Source organism: Ranitomeya imitator, chromosome 6 (genome assembly GCF_032444005.1).
Source record: "Ranitomeya imitator isolate aRanImi1 chromosome 6, aRanImi1.pri, whole genome shotgun sequence".
NCBI classification, from domain to species: Eukaryota; Metazoa; Chordata; class Amphibia; order Anura; family Dendrobatidae; genus Ranitomeya; species Ranitomeya imitator.
This window is the reverse complement of record NC_091287.1, coordinates 445,462,421-445,488,392: the sequence shown is the minus strand read 5'-3', so window position 1 is coordinate 445,488,392 and position 25,972 is coordinate 445,462,421. Positions and strand designations below refer to the sequence as shown.

At 42.0% G+C, this 25,972-nt stretch overlaps 1 protein-coding gene across 1 annotated transcript in view; it reads left to right on the top strand.

Moving 5' to 3' along the window:
* Positions 1-25,972, top strand: part of CYP7B1 (cytochrome P450 family 7 subfamily B member 1) — a 297,965-nt gene that overhangs the window by 162,657 nt on the left and 109,336 nt on the right. Inside the window, exon 2 of the mRNA XM_069731410.1 lies at positions 5,586-5,722. Within this exon, the coding sequence (XP_069587511.1) occupies positions 5,586-5,722 (137 nt within the window). The remainder of the gene's footprint in view (positions 1-5,585; positions 5,723-25,972) is intronic.

The following is a 25,972-nucleotide window of genomic DNA, read 5'->3' as shown; positions in this document are numbered from 1 at the left end:
ACTACATGGCATCAGATTTAGGCTAGGTTCACATTGCGTTAATGGGTTAATGCTAACGGACTGCGTTGCACGGCGAAAATGTCACAATTAACGCCGTGCAACGGGTCCGTTAGCGCACCCATTGACAGCAATGTGATTTTTAGCTGAAGCGCATCGCTAGCGTATGCCATTTTCGGCACGCGCTACCAATGTGCCGTTCTTTTGTGACGGACCTGGGACGCTGCTTGCAGCATCCGAGGTGCATCTCAGGCCGGTTCCTCTCTAGCGCAGATCGGGGACCTGCGCTAGCGGGGAGGGTGAATGCTGACCCTCTAGAAACATTGTGTTAGCGCAATCCGCTAGCGCTATGCGCTTAACGGATTGCCCTAACGCAATGTGAACCTAGCCTTACAAGGCCTATAGTGGTAATCTCCTGATAAAAAAGTGATTCTATCAAAACTACAGCAAGCAGCCCAGTAACTGACACATCATCGGAATCAAGGTTGTGGTATCTATATTATGCTATTCTCATATTAGGTTAAAAAAAAAAAGCTTGGTAACAAATTCCATTTAGATGGAGTAACCACACCCCCCATTAATGTTGCTGCATTCTATAGTAATCAAAGGCGTTAAATGGCCATGATCAGAGTTTTGTGGGAGAGGCTGTCAGTCTTTGCTGCCCCTAGCTGCCTAGAGATTGCCGCAGTTATAAAAGTTAGCACTGCAGGCTAACACATCAGTCATATATTTATGCATGGTGCAGGAAAGAGTTAAAAGTCAAAAAAAATCCTGACTTTATATTCAAATCTTGCTCCTGCAATGTTCCATTGTAAGAAGCAGGAAGAAAAGCTATTGTGCAAGTGACTGCAAGTATGCAGATTGCATGTGAGAGGTCAGTTGATGACTGCTTAAACCAGTAAGCAGAACCTGGAAAACCCCTCTAAGTACAGTCCATGGTCAGGTTCCTTAAACAAATGTGAGAAGGCATAAGCATTCATTGTAGACGCTTTATGCTTTTTTAAATTTTACATTTCTATAGTTTAATAAGGATATATAACATTATTAAACAATGACCATAATCTTTGCTTCTCCTTGTATGAATGATTATATACAGATTTTTATCTAATATATAAAGCTGAATGTGTGTGTGTGTGTGTGTGTGTGTGTGTGTGTGTGTGTGTGTGTGTGTGTATGTCCGGGATTGGCATCTGCACCGTCGCAGCTACAGCCACAAAATTTTGCACAGTCACACGTCTGGACCCTGAGAGCGTCATAGGCTATGTTGTGAGGTGAAATTTTAACCCCGCGCTTTCCAATTCACCAAACAATTTTGCCCCTATCTACATAATGGGAAAAAAGTGAAAGGAAAAGTGTTGGAGGCGTCGCAGCTACAGCCACAAAATTTTGCACAGTCACACGTCTGGACCCCGAGAGCGTCATAGGCTATGTTGTGAGGTGAAATTTTAACCCCGCGCGTTCCAATTCACCAAACAATTTTGCCCCTATCTACATAATGGGGAAAAAAGTGAAAGGAAAAGTGTTGGAGGCGTCAAAGCTACAGCCACAAAATTTTGCACAGTCACACGTCTGGACCCTGAGAGCGTCATAGGCTTTGTTGTGAGGTGAAATTTTAACCCCGCGCATTCCAATTCACCAAACAATTTTGCCCCTATCTACATAATGGGGAAAAAAGTGAAAGGAAAAGTGTTGGAGGCGTCAAAGCTACAGCCACAAAATTTTGCACAGTCACACGTCTGGACCCCGAGAGCGTCATAGGCTATGTTGTGAGGTGAAATTTTAACCCCGTGCTTTCCAATTCACCAAACAATTTTGCCCCTATCTACATAATGGGAAAAAATGAAAGGAAAAGTGTTGGAGGCAAATTGACAGCTGCCAGATGTGAACAAGGGGGACTTAAAGAATGAGAGCGATGGCGCCAAAGAGTATATACCATACAGTTGCTAAGGTGGGGCCCCGACATGGGATACTCACCACACACGGGGATATGAACACACACACAAAATGTGCCACACACTACCACGTGCTTCAACACATATCACCCTCAGCACACATTTCACCACACATTCTCCAACCTCGCCACATAAAAGTCGAAACACAAAAGTCGCCGCTCAAAAGTCGCCACGCGCAGAACTCGCCACATGCAAAAACTAGGCTCTTGCAAAACTCACCACAAGTGCAAAACTCACCTCATGGAAAACTCGCCACACGCAAAACTTGCACATGCGGAAAAATTGCCACATGCACAAAAGTTGCAACACATGCAAAATTTGCCTCACACAAAACTTGCACATACTCAAAAGGCACCACACAAAACTCGCCACGCGCAAAACTCGCCATGCGCAAAACTTGCTGCACACAAGTTGCTACACTAACCTGTCACATGCAACTCGACACACAAAAAGTTGCTACACGCATGTTGCCACACAAAACTCATCTCACAAAAGTCGCTACATGCATGTCGCCACACGCAACTCAACACACACAACTTGACAAACGAAACTCACCCTAAAACACACACAAGTCTGGTCTTATCCTTCAAAAATAAAAATCTGATTAATAAGCAGACAAACTACAACAAATGTTCCATATAGGAAATACGGCAGCTGTCAGTCACATGACCTGTCTATTATGTGTATGTGTGAGCTAATATATACTGCCAGGGGGAGGGCTTCCTGTTGGCTGGGGATTTATCAGGCTGCCAATTTAGCTTACAAATACTGAGGTAAAAATACTGAGCAAATAACGTGTGAACGAGGTCTAATACAGGAGGAGATGACACACAGGTATATACTATATACAGGAGGAGATGACACACAGATATATACTACTGTATACACAGGAGAGATGACACACAGGTATATACTATATAGAGGAGGAGATGACATACAGGTACATACTATATACAGGAGGAGATGACACACAGGTATATACTATATACAGGAGGAGATGACATACAGGTATATGCTATATATAGAAGATGACATGCAGGTATATACTATATACAGGAGGAGATGACACACAGATATATACTATATACAGGGGAGATGACACACAGGTATATACTATATACAGGAGGAGATGACATACAGGTATATACTATATATAGAAGGAGATGACATTCAGGTATATACTATATATAGGGGAGATGACACACAGCAGGTATATAATATATACAGGGGAGATGACATACAGGTATATACTATATACAGGAGATGACATACAGATGTATACTATATATAAGGGAGATGACAAACATGTATATACTGAGGTGATGAGGTGAAAATGAGAGGTGTGAGGTGAAAATGAAAAAGTGTGAGTGCAAAATGAGAGGAGTGAGGAAAAATAATGGAGTGATCAGAAAATGACAGATGTGAGGTTGAAATGACAAGTGTTAGGGGGGAATGAGAGGAATGAGGGGGAAAATGAGAGATGTGAGGGAGAAAATGAGAGATGTGAGGGGGGAAATGAAAGATGTGATTGGGAAAATGAGAGGCGTGATGGGAAAATAAGAGAAGTGAGGTGCTATAACTAACCACAGATATTTACTATGCCCAGGCAACGCCAGGCTCTTCAGCTAGTATCTCTATATTTCTGATTCTCCGAGGATTTCAAGATCTTCCTCCCCACCCTGTAGTTTCCTTATACACTTCAGAAAACATTGACAGGTTAATTGGCTTCTAATGAAATTGGTCATAGTGTGCTTTTGATATCAGGAAATTAGATTGTGAGATCCACTGGGGACAGATGTAAATGGAGACAATCTCTGCTGCAGAACATCGTATCATAAGATGGAAATAATCTAAAAAATGAGCTTCACAAATATAACTTCAAATTCCTCCAGCATTGTTCTCCACTATGTATAGATTTACATGCATTGTATAAGGGATACCCGGCATTGTTTTGGATCAGCTCCATCTATTTTTCTTTGCGGTGACCTAATTTGTAATTAGCTCCCTTTAGTTGTATCGATGGCTCATTTATGTGGTTGATGTGTCATCTCACACAGTGTGCAACGTGAGCCTCGGTTGGAAGAATTGTAAGCCCAGACATTTGTTGATAAATCTTTTGTAATATAGCCTTACTGATTTATGAGAATATCTCTTTTTATGGAAAATACATGAAATGGTACTTTCCTTTCGGAGGCATAGATTGATGCTGTGACATGGTGTTTTACGGTGTTGAGCTTATCAGTTTTGAGTTAACCATATCTGATGCAAACGATGACCCTTCCGTCTCTGTGATTTGAGTCCACAGACTCTTGAGCATTAAGTTAATTTTCCCCTGGATTTCTGAGCTGCGTCCTTCTTACCCCGCGGAAACACTGTGAAGTATACAGGTTTTGACCGAATGACAGAGCATAGAGGGTGAAATTAGATGCATTAAATTAGAATATGACAAAAAAGCCTATCTAAATATCTGTCACAATTTTACTTTTTGTCCAAACCAGCAACCAGTAATGAGCCCATCTCTGAAGCTTGGTAGCCAAATGGAAAGTGGAGGAGAAATAACTTTGATGAGCTGTGACTTGCGGTGCTTTGTGGTTTTTCTTCTTTTAGATTATGTGTTGCATTTGTTTTTTTTGGGGGGGGAGTGTTGTTTCAGCATTGTTTGTATAAAATAACAAAGGTATAATATTTTATATTGAGTTATTCTGGAAAATTCCTTCACGTGAATGTTGAACATAATCAAAGGTTCAATATGTGCTTCAGATTAGGAAGGAGCTTTGTTGGGTTTCGCAAGTTATGATTTTGAATGGAGAACAAAGAGTTACGAAATGCCATCAAATTTTTGTGCAGCACATGATAGTGGTAAGCTGGTGATCCCCTGATCTTTGATTACATCCTGGCTAGTAAATATCTTGTGATTAATCAAAATGGCTTGTTCTGCGTGTAGTGTAAGTCACCTTCACAGATGGGATGTATTCTGTTCGAATATTTGTATTAATCCTGTCTAAAATAGACATGCTCTGTGTTACTGACTTTAAATCGGATTGTACCGGCTAAACAGCTGTAATAAGAAAAGAAATGGAATTTTCAGCTTCCGAATATGACAGAAGACCTACATACAGAAACACGGAATTTGTACAATAGATCAGAACAGTCTGTGTAGTAAAATGCTGCATGAGATCGATGGAACATCCCTTATTAAGGAGATACACGTCTTTGACTCCTAATTATCTAAATCCATTATAATTGCCTTATCATGACAAGCAGTTTCCTTTGACATGCTAAATGCCCGACTGCCAGCACAGGCAGGAAAAAGAATTATCTGTAAAAAAAAAAAAAAAAAAAAAAAAAAGAAGCTTGCATGACGTTTGTCTCAGTTCTCCCAAATCCTTATGATTCAAAAAAAGAAAAAAAGAAAAACAAACAATATTGTATAAAAGTTGGATAAGGCTACGATTTATACATGTAGTACCTCTAAATAAGAAATCTACTATAGGTGATATTTTATAAATGAAATATCTAACATAGTAAGCATTTGGATGTCTGTGTATGTTTTAAGTAATCTAAAATGATTTTAAAATAATATTAATAGTAATGCTAAAAATAATCATCAATAAAACCATGAATTCCTTCTTTTAGGAAAGTAGGAGAACCCCCTTTGGAAAATGGATGGATCCCTTTTATCGGTTTAGCTTTCGAGTTCAGTAGAGATCCTTTAAAAATGCTGATCTCACAGCAAGAGAAACATGGAGACATATTTACAGTCCACCTCGCAGGTAAGAAATATTATTTGAATGACTTCAGATGTAAATATAAATTTACGCAGACATAGATATATCTTACCGTGACTATACTATATACCGTATATCAGATCGTCTTGAAATAAATATTTCTAATGCTGAAAGACAGGGGAAAAAGTATATACACCTTGAATGTTATTATTTGGAGCTATTATATTGTGAGTTTTTACTTGATGTACAGTATACTGTCAAATTAATAAAATGAAATGTTATTAATTTGTATACTGATAAATTCCATAGTTAATTATGTTATTGGGATCAAAAATACAATGCAATTTAATATTAGAATACACCATTGTATAAACTATAAGAACAGAAGAAATCACCTATAAATTACATAAGTTTTTATGTTGCTTTAATCAATTTTTGACAAGAAAATACACTTTGAGTTTTCAGATCTTTTAATACATTTTTGAAACATCTCACATACAATTAACATATAAAATCTGGAGAGTCTATCATAGTGGCTCCATTTTATTTTTGCTGGAAAAAAACAGCCAAAGAGTTATGTTGAACATTAAATAATGATGACCATTAAAACCATACAATATATTAATACTCCATAAATGTAGTAGTTTACAGTTTATGTAGATATACGAGTGGTTTCACGATTTTGATGCTGGTCCTGTCAACAATTTTGATCAACTGATATTGTTTTAATTATAAACCTTCAAAGTTGTTCATTTGGAAAATGCAGAACGATGCATCGAGGTCCTGGCATCACCCCATGCCGATGATACGATTTTGCTGATTGTACTTTCCAATGGGATGAGCAAATGATTGTCATTGTGAGAAGTCTCAAGGGACATGGATGTCATCTTAATAAAGAAATTAAAAAGCACATCTTTCCATGAGAAACAATGTAAATTCCTGACCTGTCGTAGAAAATAGTTCTCTAATTGGTTTTGTGTGGTGGTGCAGCAGAATCATTTTCCTCAGACGTCATCCCCGCGAAGCACTACTGTACATCATTGTCAACCATTCACTGAAATCTTCCTAATAAGAGACCGATTACGTAAATTTGATAGGCCTACAAGAATGAGCGAGGTATAGTGTATGATAGTATCTCCAGAGACATTATTTTGTATAAGGATCAAGAGAAAGTAGACAGCTCTCTAAATATCTTCAGGGATCTTACAGAGTCTTGTATCTTGTCCTTTGTAGAAATGACAGAGCGCATATGGGTTTTTTGGAATGAAGAATTTCATCTTAGATTAGCTTGGATGACTCTTTCCTAGTAGTGTTTTTCCATAGATAGACTACGTTGGAAGGCCAGCACAGTACCTGGGAAGCGTTTAATCCTACCAGTCTGGAAGCATTTTTAACCCTAATTGATGTTTTTGTAACAAATGAAGCAGAAAGTTATCATGTTTCTTTCCTTTTGGTTGCATCCCTGCACAGCAGGGTGAAAACCAAGAATCACAGTGGCACATGATCCCTTTGTGACTAGTCTTAGCTCCACAATAACGATTGTCATGTATTCATTTAATAACACCATTTATATGATTTTTATGTAGTTTTAATAACAATAATAATAATAATAATAATAATCTTTATATAGCGCCAACATATTCCACATCGCTTTACAGTTTGACATTTTCAAACACAACAGTCATAAGTAACAATGTTAACAATACAATAATTAAAGCAAACTAGGCCGACTCTGCTCGTTAGAGCTTACAATCTACAATGAGGTTAGGGAGATACAAAGTACAGGTGTGTATCTACAATGATGGCGCAGCCATAATTTTGAGAAGCAAAGATAGAAAATTGGCAATTTCCAATAATAAACTCTTGTAGTAAATAAGTATTTTTTACCACAATACATTCCTCAACATTGAAACTGCAATGCTAACTAGGAAAAGACATGGAATAATGGAAATCACAGTAGTGATACACACATTAATGTTATACAAATGATGGAAAAATTAAAAGAAAATTTCCAAAACAGATTGATTTATTCAGAATTGTATATGAAAGCCACTTGCTGAAATATATGCACTTACACGCCTCGGTATGCTAAAAATTAGTTCACTAATTTTTGTCTGAGGAATATTCCACCCACCATGCTGAATGCACTTGGGCTTGTCACTCATCAAGATCAGCTGCTGGCTGCTCCCTTGACCACCAATCATGTCCCAGATGTCCTTGCTGGAGAAAATTCTGGAGACTCTCCAAGCCATGGTAGCAAGTTTAGTCTATGTAGACTGTTCACCATAGCACAAATAAAATTTTGCCTAGCATTGTTGTGATGAAAAACAGCTCCTGGAACTCTGGAGAAATGTTTGTACCACTGGTTCAACCACCAAACCAATGGAACAGCGATCTGGTAGTGTATCTGGAATGAAGAATAGAGGGGTACAGCTACCGTACATTATTTCAATACACAACTGTAATCCCGGGAGTAGGACAAGTGTGACAATCCCTCCACTCCCTTTTGAGTGCCTCTTCATGGTGTTTCTCACATGGTCTTCAGGTGGAGACGAAAGGTTGTAATGGAGCAAAGGAGACTAGAATGGAGATCTATCCTCTTCAGAGATGAGTCCTACTTTTGTCTTGGATGTAAGGATAGCTGGAGATTGGTCTGGACCACATCATGAAGATATCTTCACAAGGAAACTTCACACAAGTCTTTTTCCAGCTGTCATGATATGGGGTGGCTTAATGTACATTATATTTTTTATTCCAGATAGAGTAACAGCTCAGCTTTGAATTACTTTGGTCGTGGAACCCCAGTAGTTGTTTTTCTACACAACAATACCAAACTCTGATACCGTGTGCAACCTGTATCACCTAAACATGATACCATGACTTGCAGTGATGACAGATTTGTCTTTCATCAAGCACATCTGGAATTTCATTGGTTAGCAATTGCAAAGGGAGCTTCCAGCAGCAGAACTTGATGATTTGTGACCTCTTCTAGTCTTCTTGACAGATAAATGTAACAGCACAGCATCAATTTCTCCAATGTGTCCCAAGAGCTGTTTTTTAACACAACTATGCCAGGCTGCATGTTGCCCGTGCTACTGCGAGCAGCCTATATGTGCTACCATTGCCTACAGCATCTTGGGATTTGTCTCTACATTGAGCACATCTAGTACCTAATTGGTTAGCAATTGCAAAAGAAGCTGCCAACAGTGGATCTTGATGATTTACATGTCCAAGTGCAAGCACCATGGCAGGTCATTCCACAGACAACCAATCCTAACCTCACTGATAGCATCCAAGGTATGTGTGTTTATTTATGCATGTGGTGCTCATACTTAAGGCTGAATAAATCAATGTGTTTGGAAAATTTTGTTTTATTTGAAATTGCTACTCCAAGAAAGAAAAGTTGTGATATTAAAGAAATTGGAAAAGTTAAAAGGGGTGGCCTGAAAGTAAAACCTTTAAATCCTAAATGCCTTTTGCCAGATCTCCACCAAAACCTGCTCCTGAGACTTCTGCTGCTGTTGCCAGGTGCCACTGTATTCACTCTGTGGGCAGCGCTGGTGATAGAAATGCCAGAAACAGAAACTCTGGACTGCAGGCCCTGTCCAGCAACTAAGGATAGAGTGGTTGGGATCTGTAGTGCCATCCAGTCTCAGTAAGGATGTGTGTGGTGTCCAGCTGAAGTTATTAGCTCCTCGCACCAGACAATTGGAGAGCACCACGCCCTTCTAAAGCTTCCACCTTGCTGCTGGAAGCTGCTAGATATAGCATTGTGTTTCCCTAGCTAGTTTTATGTCTGGTACTTCTTTTTTGTTTAGTGTATTCCTGTTTTTACTCTGACTTGTTTCTAACTTCTTACTAATCCTGATTTTGCCCTTGATGTGGCCTCTTGGCTCTGACCCTGCTTGGTCACCGTTCCTATCTCTGGGTGGCAGGCCTTCTATGGTTCCATTGGGGTCTGTTGAAAAACCAGATTCCTGTACAGGAGTTAAAGGGTATTGAGATGGATTTCTCTGGAGACTGCCAGTCAGAGTGGCTTTTGCCAAGTTTGTCCGAGGCAGCCTTTTGAGCCTAAGACTTCAGGCAGATCTTACACCTGTCTATTTAATGTAATAATCTAATCACTTTTCTTATACACTTTGATTAAAAAATTCCTACAGTTCCCTCTCAAACTGTTTTATTTTATTATTTTTTTACTACTTTCTCTTCTGACACTTCGTTTTAGTATCCCAGTGCATGCTGGGATAGTCCCAGAAAGGAGGCGCATCAATGGCATCCATTTTAGGGATTAGGCTAATCGCTGTTCTACTAAGCATGCATTGTATGTCAATTCCGACATACGCTCAGTAAATTCTGTCAGTAGACTCTGTCACTACCTTTCCAGCACTGTCACCCCAGCTATCTTCAAACAATTTGCAATTGTAAAAGATCTTCAATTTAGATTCTCAGGATATGCTGCCACTGTGCAATATGCACAGTGATTGTGCACTCTTTTACAGGCTCTGACCAGAAATAATGAGTTGGGAAGAGAGTGCACTGTCACTGTGCATTGTAAAGTTACCTGGCCTTGCAAGAAGGGCAGACACCAGCACTGCTCCCACAAGTCACGTAATTTAGATTCCCTGTTCCTCGTGCAAACATCTCCAAGATTTCTGTCATGCTTCCCTTGTGCTATGAAATTCAATACCAATCTAACCAATCAGACTCTCTCACCTTTCAAACCATTTAAACTCACTTCTTCTAGAAAGCCTACAACTTGCAATAACCGTGTTGCCATGACTCTGACATAACAGCATCCTCTACCCTCACTGTCACTTACTTAGGCTACGTTCAGACTAGCGTTGTGCTAGTGTGCGTCTGGTTAGCGTCGGGCGACGCAGCGGCGACGCACGCGTCATGCGCCCCTATGTTTAACATGGGGGACGCATGCGTTTTTGTTTGTTGCATTTTGCGAACCATGCGTCTTTTTTGCCGCAAGCGTCGGACCAAGAAAACGCAACAAGTTGCATTTTTCTTGCGTCCGATTTTCGGCAAAAAACGACGCACGCGTCGCAAAACGCAGCGTTTTTGCGTGCGTTTTGCCCCGTTTTTGCGTGCGTTGTGCGTTGCGTCGCCAACGCAGCGGCGCACAACGCTAGTCTGAACGTAGCCTTAGTCATGTTTAGTTATACTTTTGTACCTTGTAATATATTGTTAGCTGATTGTCATGTATTATAAACCTTGTTTTCACATGGTAAAAATTATGCACTTCACTCAATCATCAGAAATAAAATCCTCACCCTTAGCTTTGAGGAAATTAATGGAAATATCTGTCTTGTTCCCTGGGAATAGTTTTTTAAGACGTCGATCATTTGATGTGGCTTCAAAAATCATTCAATGTAGACAAAAACTAAAGTAGTTATTATGGAGACAAAATTGTTTAGTAATGTCCTAAGACACTGCAGCCAATAACTTGGCTGCTTACACACAAAACAATGCGTTGTATATCATTGTGTATAACAATATGCTTTATGTCTCTTTTAATGGTCTTTAGTAACGCAAACAAGAACTGAGCATTAGTGCTTTATTCATTATTTGTGATTTTATAAGGAAAAAAATATGTCTTTCAAATTTTACAATGAGACAACAATATAATAGATGTAAAGGAGATAGATAAGTCGAAAACAAAAGATTTGCAAGATATGCATGAAAAATTTATACTAAACTGTAACATAGTCAATTAGCAGATAAATGAGCATTCATTCAAGTACGTTTAATGAAGCAAGTCACAAATGATTGACTTGTGAAAGATTTATGTATTTTCAAATGAATATATTAACAAGTCACATTTTCGGATGTAAACCGATTGTTTGGTGGAGCTTTCATATTAACATTATTTTTTTCACTCAATATTGAGCAGAATTAAATCTGTTGACTAGATGCAACTGCTAATACATGTTAGGGTAGGACTTATTGTGATATGTATTCTTACCTGTAGCAGCAAATCAAAGGTATTTTCTGGTTATTCAGCCTCTGTACCTTGATTAACAGCTTCCAACACATTATGATGCCCCCACAGTCCCCACACAGCCCCATTACACAGTATTTATTTATTATGCTTTGCTTATATAGTGCTACCTTAGTTCTCAGGGCTTAAGGCTATGTGCACACGTAAGAAAAGAGGTGCAGAATTTTCTGCACAAAATCCGCATCTCCCGGCAGAATCCGCAGCTGCGGATTTGCTGCGGTTTTTATGCTGTTTTAGTGCGTTTTTTGTGCGGAATTGATGCAGATTTTGTGCGGATTTTCTGCAGTTTTTACCACTGCGGATTTCTATTAATGGAGGGGTGCAGAAACACTGCAGAACTGCACAAAAGAAGTGACATGCACTTCTTTGAAATCTGCAGCGTTTCTGCGCTGATTTTTCTGCACCATGTGCACACCTTTTTTTTTCACATTGATTTACATTGTACTGTAAATCACAGTGCAGATCTGCAGCATTTCTGTGCGAAAAAAAAACTGCCGTTCTGCACTAAATCTGCATCGTGTGCACACAGGTTTACAGACATTATCATTGCTTTCCCCAATGGGGTTCACAATCTAAATTCCCTATCAGTATGTCTTTGGAATGTGGAAGGAAACCGGTGTACCCGGAGGAAACCCACGCAAACACGGGGAGAACATACAAACTCCTTGCAGATGTTGCCCTTGGTAAGATTTGAACCCTAGCACTGCAATCTGCAGTGCTAACCACTGAGCCACCATGCTGCCCCTTACAGTATGACATCCACGCACAGCCTCCCTAGACAGAGTATTTCCACAAAGTCCCACTGCACAGTATAATGTTCCCACAAAGCCCTCTAACAGTATGATGTTCCTTCACACAATATGTCAACACAGACCGCCCCACACAGTATAGCGTTCCCACACAGCCCCATTACACAGTGTGAAACCCCAGACAACCCCCACACAGGATAATAGCCCCAAACAGCTTTCTTGCACAGTATTATGTTACCACACAGCCCCCTTGCACAGTATTATGTCCTCGCAGTTTCCCACATTATACTGTCAATTATAAGATAAAAATAAAGTTACTCACCTAACCCCAGTCCTCAGATCCACTGGTCTGTGATTGGTACTGAGGCAAAGTTGGCCCAATTTAGCTACGTTATCATGCTTGCTGTGTCCTCGGACGCACAGGCTCAATGATGGAATAGGGAGCTGTCGGCTTCCAGTTCCATCATCATTCTCATGGGTAACTACACCCTAAGGATTCAGAACCAGTGGAAGTGAGACGCCAGGTGGGAGCGGCTGCATGGTAGAAGATGTGGCTGTATCCAGTCCTTTGACTGTCCCTATTGCACTTTGTAAAGATTATTATTTGCTGAGTTGTTCTCTACAATATGCAGTTTGTGTCTCAGGTTTGCCTGAATTAGAAAATAAACAAAATACTTGACAGGAGTAGAAAAATTAAAGCTCTATGCTACATTTTGCAAAATATTAATTTCCCATACATATAACAGTAATAAAGATTTTTTTGCAGCACGCTACAATAAATTACAGTGAAATTACATCCAGATAAAGAAAGAGGACGCGAATAGCTTGCGATCTTCTAAATATTATTAATTTCTCCTTCCTATGCATGGTAACTTCATGGCAATAGAAACTTCCCCTCTTCTGTTCGCTTCTTAATTGTAGCTGGTAGTCTATATATAACTTTAAATAATATAAGCTGTGTGCTAGTTGGACCTTGGTATGGTTACTTTTTGGTCATATTAAAGTCAATTAAGGCTCTGCACACACTAGCGGTAGACCTCATCACAGAGGGTTTGTATTTTAAGCTACACTACATCCATAAACTTATGCGAATCTGACACATTTTAAGATTTTCTAATGAAAACCCAGCACATACAAAATCGGTTGGTGTCGTCCAAGCAATGGTTCGGCATCTATCTGTCCCAAGTCCTTCAAGCACATGTTCTCTACTGCCAGACTCCTCTGATGGTGGTTTATGTCTCCAAGAACAAATGGATCGGTAGTTCGAAATCAGACAAGCCTGATCCTTCTCGCTCCGAAGATCATCTGTCAGTGGACAGTCGAGAGGCCCCATACACATTAGACTGGCGGTTGAGTCCACTGATATCTAGTATGTATGAGGGTCTCGAGTTGGCACCGTTTAGACAGAATACCATTGACAGTTGCGCTAGATTTTTCCTCGTACAGAAAATGGAACCTGTAGAAAGTTCACTGACCCAATATAAGAAAATAGGCTGTCATGTGATCTGTATCCTAACCATAGTCCCATAACACTCGTGTGAACCGTTTCCTAGACAGTTTACCAATGGTTGATTAAATTGTATATGAACAATGGAGCCTTTGAATAGTCCCAAGATTCCTAAAGATAAAAACCCTTTTTCCTTTATTCGCTTTAAAACAAAGTTGAACATTTGGATGCATACTCCTGGAAATTCACTTGCCAAATTCATTTTTTTTTTCATATCTCATTAGATCTGTTTATGACATCAAATTCATATTGACACCTACATAGATAGTTTTTAACCCCTACTCAATGTAGAATGAAACATATGAGCTGCTAAACAGACCCCAATACTTTATTTTAAATCTGTTTTCTTTAATTACTTGGTATATATTAGAAAGAGACTTTTATTTCGAGTTTGTAGCCAGCAGATGGTGGACAGATGGTTCATCTTAATATTAATAATAATAACAAAATAACTTCAAATGTTTACATTTTATATTAAAAAATAAAACCTGATAATTTCCCAGTATATATTCCACATATAACTTTAAAAACATTGAGATGATACAATGAAAGTCAAGTCAGGGGCAGTAATTCTACAAGATGGATAAGCAGCCTTGTAGACAATGCTGGAACGTTCCTTGTGCAGCAGATGCAATACTCTGCTCCTTATCTGCTAATTGTATGTTACATGTATATTATTTAGCGTGCCGATGATCTGTCAGTCTCTCACATGATGGCATCCCAGCTCTTCACAATCTAAGTGCCACTTCCTCCCTTGCTCTTTCCAAACATAATGTTGGCTTTAAGTCATGGATGCTGTGCATTAAGCCATTTGTTTTGTAGCTCTTTCTATTATCACCCCAAGGTTCTAATCCATTCTGCTACCTGCCAAAAAAGACTGTTTAGCATGTGCTTGGAAAAATTCTATCCTTTTTAGCTTAGCACATATTTGCCTTTGTTCTGCCAGGCATAATAATGACAGACTTATTATGCATATTACACTTTCACGGATGTTTTTCAAAAAGTGCGGTCCTAATGTTTTTAGTAATAAATTATCTTCATTTAATTCAGAATATTTCAGCTTTTTACAAACAAAATGAGACTTGAAGTTGCAATATGATATTGTAGTAATGGACAAAATATAGTAGCATTATTTGGGCTAGGTTCACACTTCCTGTAGTATAGTTTGTGTTGAAAATCGATTATTATAGACCTATAGATCTTATTAATTTTTATGACTTTGTGATTTGTCTGGATCTCTGTTCTGATATGATAATTTTCTCGCATTTTTTTACATAGTTTAAGTCAATGGGTGTCAAAATTTTCTTAGTATTTCAGTTTGGCAAATTTGTACATCTGTATTACCGGTGCAAGTTCTGATGGTATGACTGTGAGTCTACAAACCAAAGCATCATACATCCTAAATATCATTGTAATACTCTTTCAATACTCTTGTTTAAAGCTGGCTTTTATTTAAGTTGTTAAACACAAAAACATAAGTCATATAAATAAACGTAAGTTTGAATATTGAAACTGACATTATTTTGACAAGATAAAATGTTAAAGTGAATATTATAGTGTGTATTTCAAATAATACTGGATTTTATTTGATATAACTAAAGATTACCAAATATATTGAAATTTTTATTTGCCAGGTTCAATGTATTTTTCTCAAAAATTTGATTAGCTGCTAATCGATTCGTAGTGAATAGAAATACTGCAAAACAACCTCTAAATGGACTGAAAGCCAAGTATAACACCCAAAGATCTCTTTTCAATTTCTGTAACAAAAGCACACCCTTAATAATGTCAAACTAACCTCAACATGCGTCCTAACTTATGTTTGATGGACCAATTTTTAATTTTATTAAAAAAAATAAATCATTTGTGACTGGGCAGACTGTTCTGCGCAGAAAACTGACTTAAACTGATGGTGACTCTGGCAGAGGTAATGACAGAAAAACGACTGGCACATCCAAACTAGTGTGAATAGGTGCATACCAGGAGCAGCTACCTCCATATATAATATACAAAAAAAGGTTGCACTCTATCGTGCCAAAACACGTCAAATATGAAATACATATTTGGTTGACGAGCTCACACTATTTGGCCAAATTCTGTGCTAAGCGTCTCAAATTTTTTTTCCTAATGTTCAAAAAGCCATTTTGCTATTCATATTGTTAGGACTGGCGGAACGCACCAAGAAAGATGTAATAGATGCGTTCGCAGTCCGGGGTCCACCGTGCAGGTAAAAACCTGCTGCTAGTAAATGGCAGCGTAATATGGCGGTGGAAGCGAACCCGGTAAAACCACAGGTCCGCAATACCGCACTAAAGAGTGCAAGCAAGGAGTCAGCGAACACAACCCCAAGACACAGGATTGAAGTCCGATTAGACCACTTGCTGACACAACACCGCAACAGGGTGTGTTAAGCAACTCTTATAATTAGAGCACCGAAGTGTGAACTGTGCCGTGCTGGCAGGCACCACTAAGCACCCAGACGTGGGTCAGGAAGCGCACTACTGGCGCGTGGCGCCGCACTGGCGGTCACAGCAATAGACGCTGATACGTGTGTGACACGTTGAGTGATAAGTCGGGCGCTAGATAGCAGCCATACTCCATACGCGAACAGTCATACAATAGGGTAGGGGTATTTAATGAACGACTTGCACTCACAACAAACACACGTATTCAATTGTAAGACAATACTAGCGCATGGCCGTGCGGTCATGCGCAGTTTATATAGCAGCAGCACAGGAAGTGGCTACAGTACCTTTGCCCTTCCAAGACCTGCCAAAAGGACCAATGGAATGTGTTGCAGAGCCTGAGCACATGACCCTCGATCTCCAACGGGAGATCTTACCCTGGACATGCTCAGTACGTGCAGACAAGGACTTAGCCCCAGAGAAGTCCGCTCGCTGCTGACCAGCACTGACTTTAATGGCAGAGACTGGAGAAGCAGCAGTAACTCTCAGAACAGAGTGAGAATGAGCAAGACGCTGGGACCGACGTCTCTGCTGAGCAGACTCCACTGTGGCTGGACAAGAATGGGAGACCGCAGCGGAGGTGGCTCGAGATTCCCCCTGTGCAGAAGCGGGAACTCGACCCCTAACATTACCCCCCCTCCTAGGCCCCCCCCCTCCTTGGGCCTCGCTACGTTCGAAGGCAGCAATGAGCTGCGGAGCCTGAATGTGATCAGCAGGCTCCCAGGATCTATCCTCAGGACCGTAACCCCTCCAATCCACCAAATAAAATTTTTTGCCACGAACCACCTTGTACCCCAAGATAGCGTTCACCTCGTAATCGTCCGTAGACGAACCCGACGTCCCAGTAGATGACTCAGAAAACCGGGACATGTAGATGGGCTTAAGGAGGGACACGTGAAAGGTGTCGGTGATACCTAGGCGTGGAGGAAGGGCCAGACGGTAAACCACAGGATTAACCTGGTCGAGGACCTTAAAAGGACCTAAGTAGCGAGGTGCAAACTTGGTAGACTCAACTCGCAGCCTGATGTTACGGGCGGAGAGCCACACTAAGTCACCAGGAGCAAAGGTTGGAGCGGGGCGCCGATGTGCGTCGGCGGAGGACCTCATTCTCTCCTTGGAAGCCTGAATGGCATCCTGAGTGCGATCCCAAATGTCCCGTGCCTCCACAGCCCAGTCTGCCACCCTGGAATCGGCAGAAGACACGGGCATGGGCACAGGTACCCGCGGATGCTGACCATAGTTAAGGAGGAATGGAGTCTGTCCAGTGGAATCAGCGACGGCATTGTTAAGAGCAAACTCCGCCCACGGTAGCAAAGATGCCCAGTCATCCTGCTTAGCCGAAACAAAATGTCGCAGATATGTGACCAAGGTCTGGTTGGCTCTCTCTACCAACCCATTCGTCTCGGGATAAGCCGAAGAGAGATTCAACTCGATACTGAGAAGACGACATAGCTCTCTCCAGAACCGAGACGCAAACTGGGGACCTCGGTCACTGACAATTTTGTCTGGCATACCGTGAAGACGAAAGATATGTTTGACAAACAACGCTGCCAAGGCCCGTGCAGAAGGTAACCGGGGAAGCGGCACCAAATGCACCATTTTAGAAAAATGGTCGGTGATTACCCAAATAATGGTACAGCCACGAGACTTGGGCAGACCCACAACAAAATCCATCCCGACCATCTCCCAGGGCCTGTCTGCCACCGGCAGAGGGTATAACAAACCAGCTGGCCGTTGTCGGGAAGACTTATTCTTGGCACAAGAGACACATGCCTGAACGTAGTCTCCGACATCACGAACCATATGTGGCCACCAGTACGTCCTCGCCAGTAGCTCAGATGTCCTTTTTGCCCCAAAGTGTCCACCCACTCTGGATGAATGAGCCCAAGCGAGAACCTCCGGACGCAAATTGATGGGAACAAAAGTCTTGCCCGGGGGCACAGACTCCAGCGAAACCGGAGCTACAGTTCTCAGACTCTCCGAAGGGACAATGAGCCGAGGCTCGTCCTCCTCCTCCTCAGCTGACACGAAGGAGCGAGAGAGAGCGTCAGCACGAATGTTCTTCTCCCCGGCGAGATAATGTAGGGTAAAGTGGAACCGGGAGAAAAACAAGGACCATCTGGCCTGACGAGAATTCAGCCGCTGGGCTGTTTGTAAATAGACCAAATTCTTGTGATCCGTGAAAACTTGGAATGGGAACCGAGCACCCTCCAAGAGATGTCTCCACTCCGAAAAGGCCAACTTCATTGCCAGCAACTCTCTATCCCCGATGGAGTAATTTCTCTCCGCTGGTGTGAAGGTCTTTGAGAAAAAGAAGCATGGGTGCTTCCGACCCTGAGCATCCTTTTGATAGAGGACTGCTCCAGCACCAACGGATGAGGCATCCACTTCCAAAAGGAATGGCTTACCCACATCGGGACGATGTAAGATGGGAGCACTGGCAAAATGGGACTTTATAGAAGAGAAGGCCTTGGAGACCCCGTCGGACCACGATTTGGGATTCGCTCCCTTCTTGGTGAGGGATACCAAGGGAGCTACCAAAGTTGAGAAGTGGGGAATGAACTGGCGATAGTAATTTATGAACCCCATAAAGCGCTGCACCGCTTTAAGAGAATGGGGTTCCTGCCAGTCCATCACTGCTTGTAGTTTGGCAGGATCCATAGCCAATCCCTGGGCCGAGATGATATAGCCCAGGAAAGGCAAGGACTCCTGTTCAAACACACACTTCTCCAACTTTGCATATAAGGAATTCGCCCGTAAGAGTTCGAAGACTCTGCCAACATCTCTCCGGTGGGAGTCAATATCTGGAGAGAAGATGAGAATATCATCCAGATAGACTACAACCGAGGTGGAAAGCATATCCCGGAAGATATCGTTGACAAAGTCCTGAAAAACGGCTGGGGCATTACAGAGCCCGAAGGGCATCACCAGGTACTCATAGTGCCCATCCCTGGTATTGAAAGCCGTTTTCCATTCGTCCCCCTCACGGATGCGAATTAAGTTGTAGGCACCCCGCAGATCTAGTTTGGTGAATATCTTTGCTCCCCTTAGCCTGTCAAAGAGCTCCGATATCAGGGGCAACGGGTACTTATTTTTAATGGTGATAGCATTGAGACCCCTGTAATCAATGCAAGGACGTAATTCCCCATTCTTCTTCTCTACGAAGAAGAATCCCGCCCCTGCAGGAGACACTGACTTCCTAATAAATCCTCTTGCCAAATTCTCCTGGATGTATTGAGACATAGCCTCCGTCTCATGGAGAGAGAGGGGATATACCCTTCCCCGAGGAGGTTCAGCTCCAGGCAAGAGGTCAATAGGACAGTCATAGGGGCGATGAGGCGGTAGAGTCTCTGCTGCCTTTTTAGAGAATACATCTGCATAGCACCAATAGTACCTTGGAAGAGATGAAAGGTCTGCGGGTACCTCGGTAGTAGAGACCTGTACACACTCACTCACACACCTGCCCATACAAGACTTACTCCAACCCAATATTCTCCCTGAGGACCACTCAATATGTGGGGAGTGGTAACGGAGCCAGGGTATTCCCAGTAAAATCTCATCCATCCCCTCGGGTAGGACTAGAAGGGAAATAATCTCCTGGTGGGAAAGGGACATGGACAACGAGAATGGAACCGTCTGGTGTGTGATTTGTTGTGGAAGTGTCGACCCATTCACAACTCTAACAGTTACAGGTTTGGCGAGCATAACAAGTGGTACAGCGTGGCGCAGAGCAAAAGCAGAGGTCATGAAATTTCCCTCTGCTCCTGAATCCACACAAAGCTCGACTGGTAGAGTGGATGAGTCAAACAGGATTGTCCCTTTAAAGGACAGTTTGGAGGAAAAAGCCGCTGTGTCTAGTGAACCTCCCCCTAAAGTTACTAGACGCGATCGTTTTCCCGACCGCCGTGGACATTTATTAGTGTAATGTCCTCGTTGGTGACAATTTTTACAAACCATGGGTACTCGAGCGGCCTGAGACTTAGGTCCCGCTCGAGAAACCTCCATGGGCTCATGGGAGTCGGACGCCAAAACGGAAGATTCAAGAGGTCTGGCGAAGGTGGGAGCCAGTTTAAACCTCTGTCTACACTGGGTCTGCTCTAACCTTCGTTCGTGAAAACGGAGGTCGATGCGGGTAGATAGAGAAATAAGCTCCTCCAGTGTGGCGGGTATCTCCCTGGTGGCTAAGGCGTCCTTCACGTGGTCTGCCAGTCCCCTCCAGAACACCGGAATTAGAACTTTATCCGACCACTCTAACTCCGAGGCTAGAGTCCGGAACTGGATAGCAAACTGACTGACCACGGACGAACCCTGAGTGATTGTCAATAACTGGAGCGCGGTATCGTGTGTAATACGGGGTCCCAAAAAGACCTGCTTCAGAGCATCCAGAAAGAGCGGAGCACTCTGTACCACACGGTCATCACGCTCCCAAAGTGGCGTTGCCCACTCCAACGCCCTGCCCGACAAGAGAGATAAAATAAATCCCACTTTCGCCCGTTCCGTAGGGAAACGCGCCGCCAGGAGCTCAAGGTGTATGGAGCATTGGCTTACGAATCCGCGACATTGTTTACTGTCACCAGCAAACTTGTCAGGAAGCGGGAGACGGGATAAAGTCGGGGCAGAGGTGGCAGCGGACAAACTGGCTGCGGCTACACTTGCAGCCTGAACAGCGACAGTAGTGACATTCACAGCTGAGGTTGAACGCTCTAGAGCCGCCAACCTTCCCTCCAGCTGCTGGATGTACCGCTGTAAACGCTGATCGTCTGCCATTTACTAGCCAGACCCTGGCACTAGTATTCTGTTAGGACTGGCGGAACGCACCAAGAAAGATGTAATAGATGCGTTCGCAGTCCGGGGTCCACCGTGCAGGTAAAAACCTGCTGCTAGTAAATGGCAGCGTAATATGGCGGTGGAAGCGAACCCGGAAAAACCACAGGTCCGCAATACCGCACTAAAGAGTGCAAGCAAGGAGTCAGCGAACACAACCCCAAGACACAGGATTGAAGTCCGATTAGACCACTTGCTGACACAACACCGCAACAAGGTGTGTTAAGCAACTCTTATAATTAGAGCACCGAAGTGCGAACTGTGCCGTGCTGGCAGGCACCACTAAGCACCCAGACGTGGGTCAGGAAGCGCACTACTGGCGCGTGGCGCCGCACTGGCGGTCACAGCAATAGACGCTGATATGTGTGTGACACGTTGAGTGATAAGTCGGGCGCTAGATAGCAGCCATACTCCATACGCGAACAGTCATACAATAGGGTAGGGGTATTTAATGAACGACTTGCACTCACAACAAACACACGTATTCAATTGTAAGACAATACTAGCGCATGGCCGTGCGGTCATGCGCAGTTTATATAGCAGCAGCACAGGAAGTGGCTACAGTACCTTTGCCCTTCCAAGACCTGCCAAAAGGACCAATGGAATGTGCTGCAGAGCCTGAGCACATGACCCTCGATCTCCAACGGGAGATCTTACCCTGGACATGCTCAGTACGTGCAGACAAGGACTTAGCCCCAGAGAAGTCCGCTCGCTGCTGACCAGCACTGACTTTAATGGCAGAGACTGGAGAAGCAGCAGTAACTCTCAGAACAGAGTGAGAATGAGCAAGACGCTGGGACCGACGTCTCTGCTGAGCAGACTCCACTGCGGCTGGACAAGAATGGGAGACCGCAGCGGAGGTGGCTCGAGATTCCCCCTGTGCAGAAGCGGGAACTCGACCCCTAACATGTATTTCATATTTGACGTGTTTTGGCACGATAGAGTGCAACCTTTTTTTGTATATTATATATGGAGGTAGCGGCTCCTGGTATGCACCTATTCACACTAGTTTGGATGTGCCAGTCGTTTTTCTGTCATTTCTATGTTAGCTTACTGACTGAGCACTCCTCCCTTCACCATCTGGTTTTTAATTGCATCTAATCACACTTGGTTCCGGCCAACCCATATGTAGGCTTTGCTGAGAGAGGTGTCCATATTCACCCAAGCATACAGACATTAGCCTTCGGTAAGTGTTCACATTTGGACAGGGAGGTCAGGAACCCATCAGTTTAATGAGACCACCTTGACGATGGTTGATGGGCTCACACTATTTGGCCAAATTCTGTGCAATACGTCTCAAAAATTTTTTCCTAATGTTCAAAAAGCCATTTTGTTATTCATATTTCATATTTGACGTGTTTTGGCACAATAGAGTGCAACCTTTTTTTGTATATCTGGCAGAGGTAACATCATCCTGCTGTGATTAAGACAAGTGATGTGCCTTATATTCCATAATGCCCTTTGGTTCCTCCTCATCATTAGTACTCTTAACAGAGTCAAAGGAACCCAATCGTGGTTTGCATTTGGCACTACTACTACTACTACTACTACTACTACTACTACTACTACTACTACTACTACTACTAGTGGTGCCATTGAGACTGAAGCAAAGCACCAAAAGACAGTTTTTATAGTCCAAAAGGTGAATAAAATTTAATTTATTTTTAATAGTATACAAAACAGGTAAAAGGCATAGCGGGAAAAGTCACACAGCAAAGCAGCACATATAGACAAGGGCAGTTAACAGCACAGGGAGTTAGTCTTAAAAATAGGTATCAAAATAATTCCCCCAATAATAATATAATTATATCCAACAAGGTCAATACACATCACAGCCTACAATGGGCTACCAACAGACCATATGCGCTAACACAGCAGTAAGAGAAAAATATCACTAGAAGGGGGAATAGTAGTGAACATCTGTCAGTGCAGACTCCGAACTCCAATGCGCGTTTCAGAATGATTCCTTCCTCAGGGGTAGGAATCATTCCGAAACACGGGTCGGGGTGGACTGTGGACGGTTTGGAGTTTGGAGTCTGCACTGACAGTATGGTCACTACTTTTTCTCTTGCTGCTGCACTAGCGCATATGGTCTTTTGGTAGCCCATTGTAGGCTGTGATGTCTATAGACCATGTTGGATCTATATAATTATATTATATCTCTTCTCAGACAGATGTTTGTCCAGCCTCTGTCTGAAAACCTCCATTGAAGGAGAACTCACCGCCTCTCTAATATCTAATCTATGTCTTCCCCTTTCTGTTTTATTCCATTGCTTCTCATGTTTCCATGTGCAAATGAGAATAAGGATGATCCATCTAAACTGTGACATCCCTTCATATATTTGTAGAGAGCTACTAAATCTCTTCGTAGCCTTCTTTTTTGCAAGCTGATCAATCCCTTTACATGATCTAGACTCTATGCTTCTCTTAATACATCCCAGAACTGTTTGCATTTTTTGCTGCTGCATCACACTGTTGACTCATGTGCAGTTTGTGATCTATTAATATAACCAGGTCTTTTTCTCATGTGCTTTTTAGCTCTTTTCCTCCCATTCTCATCTTTCTGTAGCATCACTATATGACATCCGTCATTTTTGTGTCTATAAGGATGTGTCTACACATTGCAGAAATACTGTGTTTTTTTGTTTTCTGCAGATATCCGCACAAACTACACAATAACAATCTACTCCCCATTATTTGATGTGTTTTTGGTGCAGATGTGAAGCCGCATTTTAAATGGACTTTTTATAATATAGAAATGCTTTGATTCTGCAGTTTTTTTCATGCTCCACATAGAAGCATCTAGACGGAAAAAAATACCAAAACAGCACAATTCAGCAGTGTCCTTGAGTGCACAGTGGATGCCTTACTTGTTAAATTATTATTATTATACATTTTTATAGCGCCATTTATTCCATGGTGCTTTACATGTGAAAAAGGAGCAAATATAGACAAAATACATTAAACATGAGCAAAAAACAAGGTACACATGTACATAAGGAGAGAGGACCCTGCCCGCCAGGGCTCACAGTCTGCAGGGGATGGGTGAGGATACACTAGGAGAGGGTAGAGATGGTTGTGTGGTGGTTCAGTAGGTTGAGGATCACTGCAGCCTATAGGCTTGTCGGAAGAGGTAACCAGAGGACAAAGATCACAGGAGGGAGGAAAAGTGAATATCTAATTTAATTTTTGCATACATAAATGCTGAAAATTCAGTGTCCAAAACTGACTGTTTTAGCGCGAATTCCACAAAACACAAAAGCAGACTGCTAAAACAAAGTAGTACTTGGCTTCACAAATATATTTTGGAACAGATGGTCCCTTTAACACAGGCAGAATCTAGTAGCATGTTTATTATTTTGGATAATATGGCTGCATGTAGAAAGACATTCATAGCTGTTTAACTATATATCATGACTAATTATAGAGGGCTACCAGTCGGTTAGGGAACTTTTTTTCTACCAAAAATGTGGAATTAAATTCAAAATTGTATCAATCTTACGACTAAACAGCTTTATGCAGGGAACGATTGTGAATCCCACTCATTTGCTGCAACGCAAGATGCATTGACACTCCAACAATGCACATTCAGGCGTATTTGCATATGGCTTCTACACTTAATTTCTCATGGCTGACGCATCAAAACTCTGCAAGCAAGGTATCATTTTTATTGGAGGACATAAACACTTTGATCAATCACCACTGCAATATTCTACTTTTCTGTAGTCCCACCACAGGAGAAACCAAGCACTGCATGGAGCCAATCAGAGGTCATTTAACTGAAAAACAAAAAAAAAATATGACTCTCATTAAAGGGAATCTGTCAGTAGGTTTTTGCTATATAATCACAGAACTGCATAATACACTGTGTGCAGAATTATTAGGCAAGTTGTATTGTAGAGGATTATTTATCAACATCTATGTTCTCAATCAACCCAAATATCACAGCTTAATATTTTTGGAAGTTGGAGTGTTTTTTTTTTTAGATTTGGCTAACTTAGGAGGATATCTTTTTGTGCAGGTAACTATTACTGTGCAGAATTATTAGGCAACTTAATAAAAACCAAATATATTCCCATCTCACTTGTTTATTTTCACGAGGTAAGCCAATATAACTGCACAAAATTTAGAAATAAACATTTCTGACATGCAAAAACAAGACCCAAAACAATTAGTGACCAATATAGCCACCTTTCTTTATGATGACACTAACAGCCTTCCATCCATAGATTCTGTCAGTTGCTTGATCTGTTTACGATCAACATTGCGTGCAGCAGCCACCACAGCCTCCCAGACACTTTTCCGAGAGGTGGACTGTTTTCCCTCCCTGTAGATCTCACATTTTATGAGGGACCACAGGTTCTCTATGGGGTTCAAATCAGGTGAACAAAGGGGCCATGTCATATTTTTTATTCTTTGAGACCTTTACTGGCCAGCCACGCTGTGGAGTAGTTGGAGGCATGTGATGGAGCATTGTCCTGCAGGAAAATCATGTTTTTCCTGAACGATACTGACTTCTTCCTGTACCACTGCTTGAAGAAGTTGTCTTCCAGAAACTGGCAGTAGGTCTGGGAGTTGAGCTTCACTCCATCCTCAACCCGAAATGGTCCCACAAGTTCATCTTTGATGAGACCAGCCCATACCAGTACCCCACCTCCACCTTGCTGGCGTCTGAGTCAGAGTGGAGCTCTCTTCCCTTTACTGATCCAGCCTCTGGCCATCCATCTGGCCCATCAAGAGTCA